This window comes from Motacilla alba, chromosome Z, assembly GCF_015832195.1.
Source record: "Motacilla alba alba isolate MOTALB_02 chromosome Z, Motacilla_alba_V1.0_pri, whole genome shotgun sequence".
Taxonomy (NCBI): Eukaryota; Metazoa; Chordata; class Aves; order Passeriformes; family Motacillidae; genus Motacilla; species Motacilla alba.
The window spans coordinates 43,358,607-43,376,468 of NC_052046.1; the positions used below are offsets into that span (position 1 = coordinate 43,358,607).

The following is a 17,862-nucleotide window of genomic DNA, read 5'->3' on the forward strand; positions in this document are numbered from 1 at the left end:
TTTACCTTTACACAGCTCTGTAAGCAGAAGAAACTCTCCCTGCCCCGTGTCTGATTCTTCTTTTCCTATAGATGCTGCAGAGCAAAACTGAACAATGTTGGGATGACCTGAAAGTTTTTTCTGGAGATAACACATTCAAGGAAGATAACTCCCAAGTTCATTGATACTATTGCATCCAGTAGTTCATTTGAAATGTTAGCTTAAAACCATAGAAAGCATAGTAGCTGCAATCAATACCCTATGCAAAACAGGGTAAATACATGCCTCAGCTGTAAGAAATCCGAGAAAGGAATTTAAGGTAATGTAATAAAAAGTAAAAAAAAAAAGAAAAAAAATTAAAATCCATATGATTATGGCTCAGAAAAAAGCGGACTCAGTAACAGAGCCAGTTCTTTTTGTCTTTTGATAATGACTGCCTAGCAGGAGTAGCAGGTACATCTTCTAATTATCAGCTGTTTCTCTAGATGGCTGATCAAGAAAGGGCTATTGTATCTTCATCTATCTTTCCCAAAGAAGTATTAAGTATGCCATGCTTCAATTTTAAGTAATTAAAATAGAGTTCAAAACAATTAGAGGTCTAAAAGGGCAAGGAACTTACCCTCCCATCATTAGTAATAATTTTTCATTCTAAAACCTCTATCATGTTTCACTTTCAGTTCAAAAACTTGAGGTATCATTTTTGAGCTATGTAAAGGGGATTACAGTGTGAGTGATCTCAGCTCCTGCCAGTGGAAATGATGCTGCATTATGCCCGTCTGTGCATACACTGACACTCATGCCTGTGAGACAAACACAATCTACTTACAGGATGCATTCACCAAGTCTGAAGAGATAAAAGCAAAGACTTTGTAAGTAGAACAAAGTTATTAAAAAGGGCAAGTTGGATCCACACAATTCACATTAATTGGATCTTATGCATCTTTCCACAACCCTCTATTCAGAGTTGCAGGAATTAATTGCATCTCACAGTCTTATCTCAGAAAGTTAGCAACAAGTAACCCTTCATCATGTTGTACACCTGCTTTAGTGACTCTGAGTTATGAAAAACATCCAAAGAACATTGAGGTCTTTACTCTTGGCACGATAATGCCAGAGTAGATAGAAAATGTATAGTGCTATGGTACTCTGTCTTGGAAGTGTACTTCTCATAAGCGGTGTTTAGGCTAAGATTTTGCCAAACATATCAGCAGTCATAAAAAGAAATGTTTGAGTAGCTTAAATTAGGATCAGTGGGTTTTCCTGCTAATTCAAAATAAAGCTGAACACTCAGAAGGGAACACATCAGCATAGCACAGCTGACTCTTGAAACAAACTGAGGGTCCGAGAGGAGCCAGGCCAGGGAGAAAATATTGAATTTACTAAAATCAAGGGTTTAAAACACACTGAGATTACATTATATCCTACTAACTGACATCACTGAAAATAAGGAGGACAGGAAAGACACTGAGAAACGTCTGCTTGTTTCCGATGCATGTAGTCTACTGAAATTTCTTCCTTAATGGCTAGCACTACTTCTTAAAGCCAGATGTATCCAAAACAGATATTAATAAACATTGAGAGTAAAAGCAAAGAGCAATAAATCCAGTGCACGTGAGGGAATTCTATTTAAGATCTAAGTATCATGTGAAATGAAAAGGTCTCTTGACATTCACAGGGCTGCAAGAAAGCTGAAGTAACAATTTCACTTCTTGCTAGAAGTACATGGCAAATTCTACGCTAGCTACAAGAATTATTTGCACACACTGTATTACCGCAATTTTTGAAGGACTGAACTTTTTCCATGTTGATTCATGACACCAGATTCATGGCAAACCATGAACCCAGACCTGGAGAATAGAATGTCAGTCCTCTTAGGCAGTGTATAACATGAAGAAAAACAGAGTCTGCTATACAGCAATCTTTTTTTACCCAGAAATCTCAGGCAGTTAAATATGTTACAGAAAAGGATACCATAAAACAAACTTCCTGAATGATGGCTTTGTTCTTTTCCTCTTCATTAGACAACAGTCGCTGTCAAAAAAACCAAAATAATTGAGAAGATATAGTTACTGAAACTTACAGAACAATAATGCATAGATTTTTTTTCCCCACAGAATATGAAGGATAAACTATAGACAAAAACCTAAGGAACTGTAATGGGGCAGTAAACAAAACTGGCTTATTGTACATTTTGACATTCTGTCATAAATAATACCCAGTTTTCCAGTTACCTGAACTATTCAGGTTTAGTGACAGAGCACTGTAGCTTTTGACACTCTTTAAAGTAACCTTTCTGATAGTTCTGATTTATAAAGCACTAAAGTCTCCTGGCTGCAGCATTGTGGCCTAACAAGGAAAGATTCACCTTCTGTCTGAAATATTCAGCAACAACCTTCAACTCATTCTAGATTAACTCCTCCAGATTATATAGCCAGGCTTTTTCAATGGTACTTGTGTAATCAGTAGCAAAATTAAGCATTACTGTTTCTATTATTACCTGGATTTGCTGTCAACATTTGACTACAAGCAGCCTGAGCATTCTCTACAAAAGTACTGGCTTTACAGAACAGAGGAAGTACAGTAATGGTTCACCTTTTACCTGTTATTTTTAATGGGGCCACTTTAGAGGACCTTTTGAACACATATAATATATGGCTTTGATCACATATTTTGTGACTGTAGGATGTGGAATGAGATGGAAAAAGCCAAAGTTATTACTGGTGGAAAAATGCCAACTTACCTCTCCTACCCCTCACACAAATACCCTGTTTACAGCTGATTACCAGAAGCCTCTAGAAACCAAAAGAATGAAGAATCCAGAGAAGTGTCTCTAAAAAGTACCAGGCCAAATGTTTAAACAATGAGTCAAAGTGTGGAGCATTATTTTTAATACTAAGGAAATTTACTCTGAAAGTAAGAAGGTAGGGTAAATCTGCTTCTGCTGAGTGAAAAAGATTCCTGTACTCCCCTTCAGGTAACTATGAAATATTCTTTTTACCCATGCATCAAAATGTTTTGGACTGGATCATGACTTTCTACACCAAATAAAAAAATAAAGACCAGCAGCACCTAAAAGACCAATTTCCATGTTTGTCACTTAAGTATGAAGTGTAGGGTTCTAACTGGAATAACCATTCTAAACAGTGAGCTACAAACACCACTAATACACTACATTTTTCCAAGTCGCTCAGTGGCATACATCAAGGACTAACTGTCACGCTAAAATATCAAGCTGAAAGACAGACCTTACAAACCTATAGTGAAGTAAATTAATATTACCTTCAAAGCATAATCTTTGCCACTTCCAAGATCTTGAGCTTCATAGACAAAAGCAAAACCCCCTACAAGAAGAAGGCACATTAAGTAACTTTTAATTTCAATATTCAGGTACATCGTTCTTTATAGTCTAAGAGAATCAATACATGAATTTAGATACACTTCTAAATGAACCAAGCACACATTTTTCAGCATCTGGTCAAGACTGCTGATATTCAGCAAGAGTTCAGATATTCTATTCCTTTCCCGTACATAAGCAAAGAGCACACAGACTTTGTTACTTTCCTGCATTTTGTTAAGTCTGCCTATGCAGATTTCTCATGAAGCCATTTTTTAAAACGTCCTTATAAAACCAAAATGCAGTACAGCAAATATCACCTGATAAATTCAATTACATTTTTTGGTATTACACTGCTAATGCTTCGTATAAAAAACAGCAATAACTAAGGAAGACAACTGCTAGACACACAACTCCTGCTTTTTCGATAACTGTCATGTCAGAAAGCATTTTCAAGCACTGAAGCACACATTACAACAATGGTAATATTGTTACCACATATCAACGTGTTATTTCATAAAATATTTCCCTTCCAACTCCTTTTGTCAAACTATCTAATTTTCTCAAACTCTTCCCTTTGCTCAAGAGCATTGTGAAAACCTCATTGAGATAGCAGAAGTTTGAGAGTATATAATTAGCTAAAAATATGCACTTTTACTTCAGTGACTGCACCTTATTATCAAGTACTGAAATGCTAAACAGAATGGAGTTCACTAAACTTCGCAGATCTTCAGAGAAAAGCCAATGGTATCATGCCTGGTTAATTCCTACTTCATTGCACCTGCCATATAGAGAATCCAACTGCTGTGTCCTACAAGCTCACCTTTAACAACTATGCCCCTCTCAGAACAGCACCTTCAAGTAAGTTTCCCATTCTGTCATTTTCACCCTTTCACCTGAACACAATTCAGCTCCATACAATTCGGATCGTTACATGTAACGTTTGGTTTATTACTACTGCAGCACTACAGTAGAAACCATGTTTAATTCCATGGATTTTCTGGGATATCAAAGGAGTTAGAGCATGTTGTAAACGTACTTCTAACTTTTTTTTAAGCCATCTGTTATTAGTGAAAACAATTCTTAAACAAAAAGTAAAACTAGTCCTACTGCGTCATTCTTAAAAGCAGTTTCATTTACAGTTTAATGCTGGCTCCCTTAAAAAAGTAGTCTATTAAAGCAGTCTTAATATACCCTCAGTATGGACAAGTTTACTGGCAAAACTTATCCTCTGCCATAACAGTTTACTCCAAGCCCCCCGAACAATATTTTCTGCAAACATTCAGAAAAAATAATTTTAAAAGCACTTTCAACAAACACCCGTACAGCAGATATAACTGAGGCAAATGGTAAAATGGAAGTTAAATGAAAAGCAACTTCCAAGGGTGTCTAAAGAATGTATTTACATTGTGGAGTTTTCACTCCTTTTTTTAAACTCATGTGAATGTTTGTAGATGGTTTTAAGACAGTTTTCTGAGGATTTCTGTATCATCAAAATCATCTTAGTATTCCCCCATACAGATCACCAGTGTAGAGATACGTACACACCCATCCCAGCTACTGCCCAGTGAGACAGGTTTTGCATTGCTGAGGCATTCCAGAGCCCCATTCTCAGAAGACAGCCCAAGCCCTCCAAGGTCACCTCAGGCAGTATTTTCAAGATCAGAAATTACAGCAGAACAAAATTGGGTTTATTTCTTTTCTGTAGACATAAGCTCTCACACATCAAGGCTCACTACAGAGCACCACACCATCTCATGAAAATCAGGAACTAACTCTACCTCATTTGCTTTATTTATTAGCAAGCTCTCTAAACTTATCCTTGCACCACCACAGGCCTCAGGCAGTGCTCCTGTCAGTACTTCATCAATCTTCTTACAGAGATTTGAAGACCCTTGCTTTTCCAACCAAGAGATTTGGATTCTTCCCCAAATCAAACCGGGCATCACATCATACTGACTAACTTCACTGTATTTACACATCAGGTTGGATTTTAAACTGCTCTTTTTTATCATGTCCCTGTTTTACACATCTTCACAAATTATTTTTTCAGATAAGCAGCTTCAGTAAAATGACAGCTAGAGAAGCATCAAAATAGGGACATCAAGCACATCATAACAGTGCTTTGCTACTGTAATTCACTCACTGTTTTATTACACACTTAACTACTCATGAGAAAGTGAGGGTGTGAGTAGCTTCCTGTTTGTAACTATTTGATATGACTTGTCTACTCCCCTCCCAAATACTGACCAAATTTGTTTCCATACCAACTTTCAGTGGTTTATGTTTCAGCCATAGCTTGATTAAAACACTATAATTCTAGCCTAGAATTTAAATTATAGTGCATTTTAGCTGAAAGCTTTTCTATCAGAGTATCAAAACAGAAAAGATGCTCTGTTATTGTTGCCAAGCAATGATTCACAAGCTTTTTTTTGAAGTCCAGTCATGTATTTGTGTCCACTGCAAGTCCTAGTAACATGATGAAATGGCCTCAAGAATGAAGGATGGCCCAAACTTAAAGATCTGTATACATTTTCCCACATCCTTGAGAAGCAGAGAGGTAGAACATCTTCAAACTTTGAGAGCTCCCCTGCAAGCAGAAATTGCTATAGCCAAAAAACAACAGTGCTACGTAGAACACATTGTCTACGTTTACAGTAAAGAGAATGGAAGCTGGACAGCTGCAAGGTCAGGTGCTTTAGCTGTTCTTTAGGAATCATCTTTTTTCTCCTATCTGTCAGCAAATAAAACTAACAATGTTCACAGAAACTTGGCATTAAGCACTCAGTGTGCCTCTGCTGCTAAAGGTTTACAAAATAAATCCACCCAAAAACCTGGACTTAATTAGGTTATCATTATCCTATGAATCCACTAGTTGCAGAGACCATAGAATTGTTCCTATAAGCTTGGCAAATTGCAATACTGCCTGTTCACATTCAAAATACTGAGGAAGCCCCAAAGTAAAGAAAAAAAAAGACGCTTTAATTGCAGAAGTTTCACCTTGACAGAAAACAGCTTGTAACTAGTCACCTACCTATGCAGCTTCAAGTTACGACATCTATTTTTAAACTCAAAAGAAACAAATTAAAGTCTGAACCCATTTAAGTCTGTAGCCTATTGCTATCTTTCTGACTAAGGAATGATTTTTTCATTATTGTAAAAGCTTTAGACCCAGATCAAACAGATTGAATAATGCATTCTTTTTCTCATCATGTTTCTCTTCTTGTCTGCTTTTTTGTAAATGTTTGTTACTCAAAGGAAGCATAAGATTTCATTACATGTGAAGAATGGTTGTTAAACATGTGCTACAGAACTTGCTTGCTCCCTGTTGTTCAAACAATCTGGTTTATTCTGAATTGTTCAGTCTCATATACAAAAGAAGCAGCAATATTCACTAAATTAGGCAGGAAATCTGTGACTATTTTACTGAAGTAAAATTGTGTGGGGGTCTGCGCACTTAAGAGAAGGATCCAAGAGAGCCATGACACCTGAAGCCACCATCATAACAAAAGCAAGTAGGGATTATATGTAAAGGCCCCCACCAAAGTCCTCTAAAATCTTTGTGCAGTGAGCTACTGAAATGTCCAAGCAGGAATAAAAACAGGATACCATATTCTAGAAGTGTTCAGTCCAGTCTGTGACACGCATGGTCTGTTTTTGCATTTAGAGGTAGTATCAGCAAAAGAGATCATCACTAGCTCATCCCCCACAGGTTGCTGCCAGCCTCCTGCAGCAGCACACCGTATTTTCAATCAGCCGAGTCCTACCCCAGCACACCTCTGTGAAACAACCAGGAAAATGCATCCAAGCAACCTGTGCAACAAGTCTCAGCCTAGAGCACAGCCAAACATGGATTTACACCAGCACTGGTGCACACTACAGAGCTGGAAGGAGTTGTGGGCTAGAGGAACAACTGAACCTGTGCTGCCACATGATACCGTGCAATGCTAAACCACAGGCACCACAAAGCCGAGCGTACGAGCCTACAGAAAAGTCTGCATTGGCAGATGATACGCAGCTCACCATGGATTTGAAATCCAGATTCAGAAAGCAGCACTTGACTTTCCAGAAGGGAATGTGGCATGAAAGAACTAGAAGAAAAGACTGGCATGAAAGATCTAGAAGAAAATCAGATCCCATATTTGTAACCATGGAAGGGAATACACGGATGCCACAGTTGTGGATCCATGTATCAGAAGGTATCACAACATGTCCAGAGTTGAAAGATAAATGCAATTTGAACAACAAAATAAACTATACGTTACAGAAAACTTCAGGTCTGACAATTACAGGAGAGGCTGGGATTTCTGTATTTTACATCTATTTTACCTTTATACTCAACATACGGCAAGGGCTCTTAGACCAGCTACATTGGCTAGAAAATTATATTTTCCAGAAAAAGCAAGCAGCTAGTCCAACTTCAGTTAGCAAAATAAGGAAAGTAAACAACATAAAATAAAACTGTAACACTGAGACAAACATGGAGCACAAAGCAGTGGTTACAGAGAAATTGTAAAGAACTGTAGAGTTAAAGTATGTCTCCATTTGCTTTAAGTCATCTAATATGGCACCTTTCCCCTGACATCTTACAATGCCTGTCATATTCTGGAAAACAGTAGGCTGCTGTCAAAGTAAAGTATTAAAATACCTGCTCCAGAACCAAGAACCAAATAGTATGTTTGTCTCAAAAAAAGCTTCCTGCCCTAACTTTCCTTTGTCCTTCAGTAACTGCTGTGGTCACTGCCAGCAAGAATTTTACAGTATCAGCAGCACAGAAAGTTCTTTTAGCATTCACATCCTACTCAGTGCTTACATTTCAGTCACAACTCTGACCGTAAAGAAGCTGTAAGTAAAGGTTGAAGGCAGAACAGGAGGACATGACATCTAGTACTGTTTAAAATGCAACTTACTACATAAGAAACTGCCAGGTTTTCTGTAAGATCATATGCCTAAAGTGCTTGAGCAGTCAAGTGACAAACTATTGCCTTTAAGAAGATAAAGCAGTGAAGACCTAGTTGTTGTTCTACAGCTCAAAAATTTTATAAGTAGCTTGCAAGTGGTTTGAAGTAGCTAATTTTAATAAAATTTTTCTTCTATGCTGATCCCAAAGATTTGAACAGAAAACTACTTAGTATCAGATAATTATAAGAAGAAACTACAGAAAGAAACTCCAACCAAAAGGAGGTCTATTTAGAGTTTTGACGTATTTAACCTAAATAACATCAACCATCTCTACAAAGTTAATGGAATATTTAACTGCAGTAGTATAGAAAAGTCCACATTTTAGTCTTCTGAGAGTAGTCTTCAATGGTTCTTCTACTGGAGGAAATATCTTCTCTGATCACAAGCATTAAGATAATCCAAATTTCTTCTAATATCTAAAAAATTTGCATCTATCAAACATATCATCTTTTCTAAAACAGATTAACAAGCCGTGTGCCAGGCTACCTACCCAATCCCTCACTGAAACTGGAAATCGCCCGGATATTTAACTCCCTGTACTCTAGCAAAGTCTATGTGCAGAGTCAGACCAGCCTCCTGACACACGTGTTTAAAGCAAACATATTTCCTACATTCCACAGTCTTCCAATCAACCCCAAACAACAGAAGCAACCTTGCATGTTTGGCACAATATTATATATTGTCATTTAAAGAAAAATTAAAAAAAAAAATCACAACAAACAAAAAACCCGCACGCAATCCAGAATTTTCATGAGATCCTTGGTAGGTTATAAAGACCGTGACAGACTACAAAGTCCTCTGAGTTCTACTATGTGGTGAAGCCATCTGAAAACCATGAAGCAAGCGAAGAAATGGCCACACAACACAGCGGCTCTCGGTGGCTATTCCTGAGGCGGGACAGTAACACCAAGCACTGCCGCGATCCCCCGGGCCTGGGGACACCATCCCCCCGTGCCTGGGGACACCGGCGCGGCGCGGACGGCACGGACACCGCCAGCCCTTTCCGAGAGGCCGGAACCGCCGCCACGGCCGCCGCCCGCCCGCCCCCACCCGGGCGCGGCCTGCCAAGAAGGAAACCCTCCCGGTCTAGGAATAGGAGACGGGGAAAACGGGAGCGGGAGGCCCGCGGGGAAGCCCATCCCAGCCCCGCAGCGCCGGGGTCCGCCCCCCACGGCCCGGCCGTGCCGCCCGCTCTTACCCTCGGCGATGACCCGCTTGATGCGCAGCTTCATGTCGCCCATCTCCACCGTCTGCCCCACGAAATCGTTCTGGTCACGGCTGGCGGCTCCCAGGGAGCCGGGGCCCGCCAGGAAGTCCAGGGCGGACTGGAAGAGCGACATGGCCCCCGGCAGGCAATGGAACTTAATGGGACGGAAAGGGATGGAAGCAGAGCGGGATGGAGTTGGAGGGCTTCGCCGAGCCACCGATAGCCGCGGCGAGAGCCCGCCTGCTTCCCCTACCGTACGCTTAGCCGCTCTTCTCTCAGCTCCGGGCTTCCGGGAACGCTGCGTCACTTACGCGCTCCCGGCGCGGCCCGCCCGCCGCAGCCCGGTCAGCCGCGGCCCCGCCCCGCGGGAGGAGCTCCGGCTCCCGCCCGGCTCCGCTCCTGCAGCGTCCCCTCACGACTCCTGCTCCCGGCTCCCGCCCGGCTCCGCTCCTGCAGCGTCCCTTCACCGACTCTCGCTCTCGTCTGGGCTCCCGCTCCCGCTGGCCGCGGGGGATGCGCGAAGCTTGCCTTCCCGCCCTCCCCGCGGCGCTTTCCCCCTGGAAGGGTCGCCATTCCCCAGGCTGCGGTGTGTTTCCGCGGTTTAACACTTTGGTTGGCACCCGGCGAGAGATAAATATTCTCCTGTCCGCCGGCACCACTGGCGCTTGGGCAGCACCTGCGCTTTTCCCACTAAGCATTGCTGCCGTCTTTTCCCTGTTCGTCTGCCCTCGAGATCTTCCCACGCCTGTCGTTTTCCCCGTAACCTTGACGGGCCAGCCTCTGCCCTCCCTGCACCCCCACTGCCCCACCGGGACGCACGGGCGGGCGTGGTGGGGGAGCGCTCTCCGTGTGTCGCGCTGTCGTGGTTTGACACTGTGGGTGCCAAGCGCCAGGCACACACGAGAGTCGCTCACTCACCCTCCTCTGCTACGGCTGGGCAGAGGACAGAAAAATTTAACGTAGGGTTCGTGAGTTGATGTAAGCACCGGGAGAAAATACTCCAATGGCAAAACACGCTCAACTTAGAGATACAAAGTGAGTTTATTACGAACAAAACCAGAGGAGGACAATGAGAAGTAATATAAGCCCTTAAAAATAAGCCCTTTCTTCCCCCAACCACTCCCTCCTTCCCACAGAGAGCACAGGGAGACAGGGCACAGGGGTTTTGGTCAGTTAATCACCTGAGGTTTTCTTCTGCTGCACAGGGAGTGGAGTCCTTCCCCTGTGAGACTGTGGGGTCCCTTCCCACAGGAGACAGGTCTCCGTGAACTTTTCCAGCGTGGCTCCAAATCTCAGGAGCAGCAGTCCTCAAAACTGCTGCAACCTGAGTCCCTCCCACGGGCAAAAAGTCCTCCCCAAACGACTGCGGTGTGGGTCACTCTTCCACGGGGTGCTCCAAGGACAGGCTGCTCCACCCTGGTATCAGGGCCTCCTCTCTCCACTGGGTCTCCCTCAGCCTCCTCCAGGGATCCAGCTGCTCTGGCATCGGCGTCTCCCCCATGGGCTGTGGGTGGATCTCTGCATCCCCTGTGGATCCCAATGGGCTGCAGGGACACAGCTGCTTGACCATGGTTTCACCACGGTCTGCGGGGCAGTCTCAGCTCCGGAGCCTGGAGCAGCTCCTCCCCCTTCTTCTTCACTGACCTTGGTGCCTCACATGTTCTCACTTTCTCTTCTTCTCTGGCTGGAATTAAAACTGCACCCCTACTTTTGTTTTAATGTCTTCTTAAATATGTTATCACAGAGGCATTACTATCATCTCTAGTTGGCTCAGCCTTGGCCAGCAGCATGTTCATCTTCAGAGAGCCATCAGGGACTGGCTTAGCCAGACATAGTGGAAGGTTCTAGAAGCTTCTCACAGAAGCCATCTCCATGCCCCCTGCTGCTACCAAAGACCAAGCCATGCAAAACCAACACACACATGAATGTTGGGAATAGCCATATCCACAGTGTCAGCCTGTCAACCAGTGTTTTTACGGACAAGGGTGATTCCTCTTTGTGCGTTTGGCAGATCCCGAGGTGGTCACTCCATTTCCAGAGTATTGCTGTATGACCTGAGATGGCAGATCACTAGAAGAAAGACTTACCTCCAAACCTTTTGTTTCAGAGATAACACCAATAGTCAAGATTCTCTTTCAGAAGTTTAGTCCATACTGTCTCCACCTTGCCAGCAGCCATCCCTTTGAGCCAATCCCAGACATCCCCAAATTCTGTAAGATTTCAGGTGGCCATGGCTACTTTCTCCTGCACAGATGACTGGTTCAATTTTTTCAAGTTATGTTTCTCAATCAACTTCCATAGACTAAGAACTTGCTCTTCTTCATGCACTGTGTAAATGACAGGTGCATTGCCTCTTGTGATCCCCACACTGTTCTGTAATGCTTTATCAGTCAAGAAGTGTGATCTTAAAGGCAAGTAGATTTATATGAAGATCCCACGTTTTCATACCTTTAATTAAAAAAAATTATCAAAGATTATAATAGAGAACTTCCTTCTATCTGCAGCAGAGGTCAGCTATAATTTTTCTCTTTCAATTCTCCCTACAAGAAAACTTCTTTTGTAACTCAGTAACAGTAACTCAGGCCAGCATTACTTCTTTGCAGGACATCCTACCTGCAGGAGCAGCTTACCTTCAGTGCTGTTTTGGTTTCTGACTTTCCTGATTATTTTTGTTCAGGCAAATGCTGTAATTATTTTTTTACAAACAAACACTGCTAGTTAGGCTTGCTACACCATATTGTTCCACTCACTATCCCTTGTATCATTCACCTGCACCTTCCCCTTCAAAGACTCATTAATAAAAGGCCACTTGAAAAAGGACAGGGTTTTCTATAAGGAGCCAAAAAAGCAATCTTTCTGGTTTTGAAGATCTAGGTTTTATTTTAGTAGCTGTCTTGTTCCCAAATGGAAGACCCTGTCATAGATGAAATATGAGGCAACTACTTCATATTTGTTCAGTTTAAATGAAGACTGAGGTTTCTGATGTAACTTTAGTAACAGACTGAGTGACCTGGGCTAAAATAGCCTCTTTGGGATGTTTGGGGTTTTGTGGCTTTTTTGCTAACCAGCTTTAATGCCGTGCTAAAGTTCTCTGACTATTTCACTGCTAAGCCTCTCACATTTATCTCAGCTCAGAAGAGATGTCCCAAAGTCAGAAGAAACAGCTAAGGACTCATGGCAGCAGGACTTTGTTTCAGCAGCAGCATTCCTGATTGAAATGCCATTAAATGTGTTGTCTGAGAGCTTTGTTTCTCTATCAATATGTACCTTTTTAATGTATAAAAATTAGTAAATAAAACTCCACCCATGAAAACTGATTATATTTAGAACTTTATGGTTTTACTGCTTATGCAAGAGATTTTGACTGTTGAGAAAGCCTCTTGACACAAATAATCAAAATTCCAGTCCAAAAATTATTTGCAGATAGGCACCAAGTGTGAGGTAATAAAAGTGAGTGTGATAATAAAAGCTCAACCAATTCTTGCTTGAAATTGCTCAGATACGTCAGTCATAGCTTACAGTGGGAGCTTGTTCTCAAAACGATTGTGTGAGGAGTAACTATGTTACACATGAAGGAGGTATAAGAAAAAATGTAGGATAAGCAGCAGGAATGTTACACTTGAAAAAAATCAGGATGGATTTGGCACTGCAGCTACTGCAGGTAAGATAGGAAAACCTTGATATGATTGCAGTTTTTCTGGATTTAAAAAGTTTAAAAGAATACTTGGTTAATATTTTACTGACCTGTGGTTTTAACTATCCAGGATAATACTGGAGACGTCAAGCAGGTTGTTCAGTGAGTCCAGAAGGCTCTGCTGTGGTGGGGGCTGACCCCATTTTCATTTATTGCTGAGGAAAAAGTGTGATAAAATGCTACGGTTTTTAAGAATACTTAGTCAGAAAAAAGTATTCTTTTTATTTATGCAGCTTAAGAGGCCTATGGGGTTTTTTTAATTGCTAAAGGTGGTAAGGCCTATCTATTTATATGCTGGCACAGTTCCTGTTGAAAAGCAGAGGTAAACAAGGTTGTGCCAACTGTTACTAGTTTGCGTCTCAGTTCTGACAACCACACTATACTCCAGTGGGATGCTTAAGCTCCTGATTCAAATGCTCTGCTCCAGCCTTCCCCTTGTAACTCTCACATAGTCCTCTTTCTTCTACAGTATCACCCAGAATGTACCACAAATCATTCTGGCCAAAAACTTTGGGTGGGGAAGGTGGTAAAAAAGGATTTCCTCTTGTGTCATAAGGTCAAGGCAGGGCAGAACCATAAACTCAGGAATTATTAAATGAAAAGTTCCTTTTTTCTATTAGCATGTAGTAAAGATAGCACTTCAATTTTTGTTCCAGTAATTGCTTTCCTCTTCTAAGGGATCGAATTAATTAAACAGCGATGAATTAGCATTCTACTTTGCATTTCTCTATATAACTTTTAATCAAAATACAACTAGAAAATGGCACACATAATAATGTCTCTGTAGATCTAGATAGGGTTCATTAGGTTCAGCACAGCTGAAAACCTATTTTAGAAGTACATGTCATAAGAAAGATTAAATACTTCTCAATGTTCATACTTTTTATTGCAATTGCTCTTGTGATGTAGTCCTAAAGAATGAGTCATAAAGCTAATCCTCACATGAAGCAAACACAAGAGGTTTGACCATTTTTAATTTCATATCGTTGATTTGCATGCAGAGGCCTTCCATTTCTTCTCAGATCACAAACATAACAAAGGCACACTTAGAGCCAAGCTGGCACTTCTGTCCAGTCTTTTCTTTCCTAACTGACTAGTCTGGGTTTGAGTGAAACTGCACCCTTTTGAAAGATTCAGCTTAGTTCTGCCTCACACAATCCAGCAAGAATCAGCATATTTGCAAAGTGAACAGCCAGTAGTACCTCTGTAATTACACCCAGGTAATTTTGTGCAGCACACATTTTTTTGTTCATGTTATTTTTTATATTTGTTGCAATACAAATGAGCTGTTGTGTTCTTCTGATGCACTTTTTTTTCTTATGCACATTACCACCTGCTGTATGTTGGGAGATTTTTATAATGTACTCTAGCTGCATATTTCAAATAAGAGCCTGTTCATTTGATACTGAAATAATGAGGTTAATAAAGCAGTATTTGAAGCATTCAGAGATAAAGATATTTCCATTTATCTCTATGTATGAATGCTACATTCTAATTTCACTAAATAACTACTGTTATTGATTTGGGAACCCTTTCTTTATTGCTGAGTTTCCAGTTTAAGTTATTCTTCTCTGATAATAGGAAAATATGCCAATGATTTGAAAAAAATTGCTTCACTGGTTTTGCGGAGTAATAGTTTTGTCTCTAGCTTTGGATTAGACAAATGAAGCAGATGTATCTTTTTTCTGCTGGCTTCAAACAAGGCATCTTCTTTATCTTTTTGATCTTCTTTAGGAAAACTTTATATATGGCAAATTATCTACCTTATAAATAAACTGAAATTTGTGGATAGGGTCTCTGGAGATTGAATGTACTTTGTACCTGTTCCAGTCTGTAGTTAGAGATTTCTTCTGCATTTGGTGCTCCTGACTTCCTTGAAACACCAAATAATGACAAGGGAAAGAAAGATTAGGAGTCTATCCAATTCCTTGAAGAAAAGGTCTTTAACTTTGAAGGCAGAAAGGAAAGTGAAAGAAGTGTTTCAGGTACGTGTTCTTACTGTCTGAAATACACTGTGGGGTTTTTGGGTGGTGTGGCTTTACTTGTTAGTTTGTTGTTTGTCTGAAGATAAGCCATGATTATCAGACACCTCAATTGAACAAATAATTTATTTATTAAATTTAACATAAGATTTTTCATCAAAATGGTCTTCCATGAGAACTAAAACATCACTGTTTCACTTTGGAAGGGTGAAGTATTATGACAGTAAAATTGATACTATCTGTAATTGAGACAGCTGTAAAATTGAAGCTATATGCCCATTCACCTGAACTCTCTTTCAAAAGGTCATTATAGTAATTTTACTGTGTGGTCATCTCTGCCGTCCTGTTGCCTGAACAGAGACACAAAACCCGTAAGTTTTGCACGGTGCTTTATTGAGGGCCCGGGAGTCCGGGGACTCCAGTCCCAAATCAGAGCTCCAACGCTACTGATACATCGATCTCCTTATATACTACAGTTTGTTACAAATTTCTCCAAGTAACAGACCCCCCTCCCCAACAATTCCCTTTCTTAGCAACTGGCTTCTTGTGAAACTCACGATATACTCCTTAAGCTACAAACAAGACTATAAATCAAGTACCTATCATGATTTCCAGTACATTGTATACAGATCAACATTCTTGCTTCCCTCCCTGATTAAACATTCGTTACGGTTGCTTGAATACTATGGTTACACACTCCAAAGGTTACACCACACTTCAAACGGCTACTAATTCCTACATACTATACTTTACAAAATTTCTACATTTAAATAATTTCCAACAGTCCCTTGCCATTTAAAAACTGTACCCCTACATTGCTAAAAGTAGAAGTTACTCTGACATTTCACAATAAGCAAGCTACATTACCATTTCTTAGGCAATACAAATTTGAAAAAATTTTAATAAAGGGTAATTTTAGATTTTATGCCAATATGGCCATATGCAAAATAAACAAGATTATTTTCAGGCAATGATAGGGTCCAGGGTCCTGTGATAAAAAGCAAAACTTGTCATTAAATTTTTAAAAATGCAAAATTGCCCACAAAAGAATTGCAGAAATTAGTTTTGTGAAACTAAAATAAAAATGTGCCTCATGTATAGGTCACTGCAGCAGGACTGTGCTAGATCAAGTTAAGTGTACCAGGACAGGTAAGGTGCAGGTACAGACGTACAGTGACCTCACTTCAGCTCTGGTCTAGAGCAGTGGAGCAGTGGCTTGATCAGTTTTTGCAAAGGAAGAAGCTTTTAAAAACTTGCTTGAGACTAAGCATATAATCAGCTACTTGCATTTGGTTAGTCTTACCACTGGAACCTTTATCTTTCTGTTAACAGGGGCGAGGTACCCGTACTGCGTAGTTGTTTGTTAAAATTTCCTGGTATTACAGCCGTCATAGCATTTCAACATTGTGCCTTAGTTATCAATTAAATGATAAATTTTCTTGCCAGAATTGCTATTTTTGATATTCAAGCATTTTCCTCCTGTCTAGTCCTTAAAGAGAAGCTAAATGATTTTGTATGCCCTCTCTGCATTTTAAGCATTCAGCCAGAAAAATAAAACGAAAATCTTGTCTTCCAAGTGTTTTTTTAGATTTTATTACATTTCAAAAGTGGCCAAAATAAACTTAATTGAAAATTTATACAACCAATTCCAATTCATGGAAAGTTCAAGTTTGAGAGAATGACTATAAATTAATAAAAGAATCACAACATAGGAGTTCATCAATTTTCATGGATACAACTACAAAATCATAATGTTCCAAGCAAATAAACAACACTACATAAGAGCTAGGTATATGTAGGGTTACAATGACCAAGGGTTACAATGTTCAGAAATGGGTATTTCTACTTATTTGTTTAAACATAACTGAAACACCTTAACTAAAGCTGTAGTCATGGAAGTTCTGGCTGAAATAATTACAGCAAGTTCTACTATTTCTGCTCTCCTCTCCCAGGGAGCTCCTAAAGCTACCTCACCCACTTCATCTACTTCAGCACAAAGTTAATTGAGTAAGCAATAATGGTCTTCCCTGGCAGAATAGAAATGGCATCAATATCCACAACAATTTTAACGTCTGATCACGTCAAAGGCCTAAATTATTCACATTACCCAATCAAAGATGATTTAATTGTGAATATCTCCTAGATAGAGCTGCGTGCATTAAAACTGTAAGGAGACTGTGAAAGTTAGAAATCAAATACAAGTGATTTCCACAATGTGGTTGCTCCCTTAAAACTGGAGATAGTGTTTCTCTCCCTTACTTGAGTATTTCAAAAAATGTCTAAGAGGTCAAGGTCTATCAGGTTTGGTGAAAATCAGCGAAGAGATTAGGAAGCTACTCAGGATTGAGAAGATGAACCTGTACCCTTAGGTGTCAGGAAGCCATACTACAAAAAGGCAAGAAGTTCTGTTACCTTGAAGCTTACATAAAAAATCATATGAGTTAGTCACAAATGGGAGAAAAATAGTGAAAAATGATAGAGTCAAATTACAGCTCACTGGATTGTAGGTTGGTAGCTGCTGTTAAGGACAGGTGCTGATCACTCATCTCCTCCAGTCCTTTATTCTCTCAAAGAAAAGAGTAATTCCCATGCTACTTTAAATGTAAGGACTGTTTTTGTCTAAAAGACCTGCTATTTCAGGCCCAGAAATATTCCAGAAATGGTGGGCTGCAAAAGGCAGTTTTAATAGGTTTGGGGGGCATGT

At 40.4% G+C, this 17,862-nt stretch overlaps 1 protein-coding gene across 3 annotated transcripts in view; it reads right to left on the reverse strand.

The window, feature by feature from the left end:
- GAK (cyclin G associated kinase) overlaps positions 1 to 9,721 on the reverse strand; it is a 66,955-nt gene extending 57,234 nt beyond the window's left edge. For all 3 annotated transcript variants that reach the window (XM_038123687.1, XM_038123688.1, XM_038123686.1), the window contains exons 1-4: positions 9,474 to 9,721; positions 3,259 to 3,320; positions 1,951 to 2,010; positions 6 to 120 (exon numbers count right to left, since the gene is read on the reverse strand). In XM_038123687.1, coding sequence (XP_037979615.1) covers positions 6 to 120; positions 1,951 to 2,010; positions 3,259 to 3,320; positions 9,474 to 9,615 — 379 coding nt within the window. In that variant the 5' untranslated portion in view covers positions 9,616 to 9,721. The remainder of the gene's footprint in view (positions 1 to 5; positions 121 to 1,950; positions 2,011 to 3,258; positions 3,321 to 9,473) is intronic.
- Between the last annotated feature and the right edge of the window lie 8,141 nt (positions 9,722 to 17,862).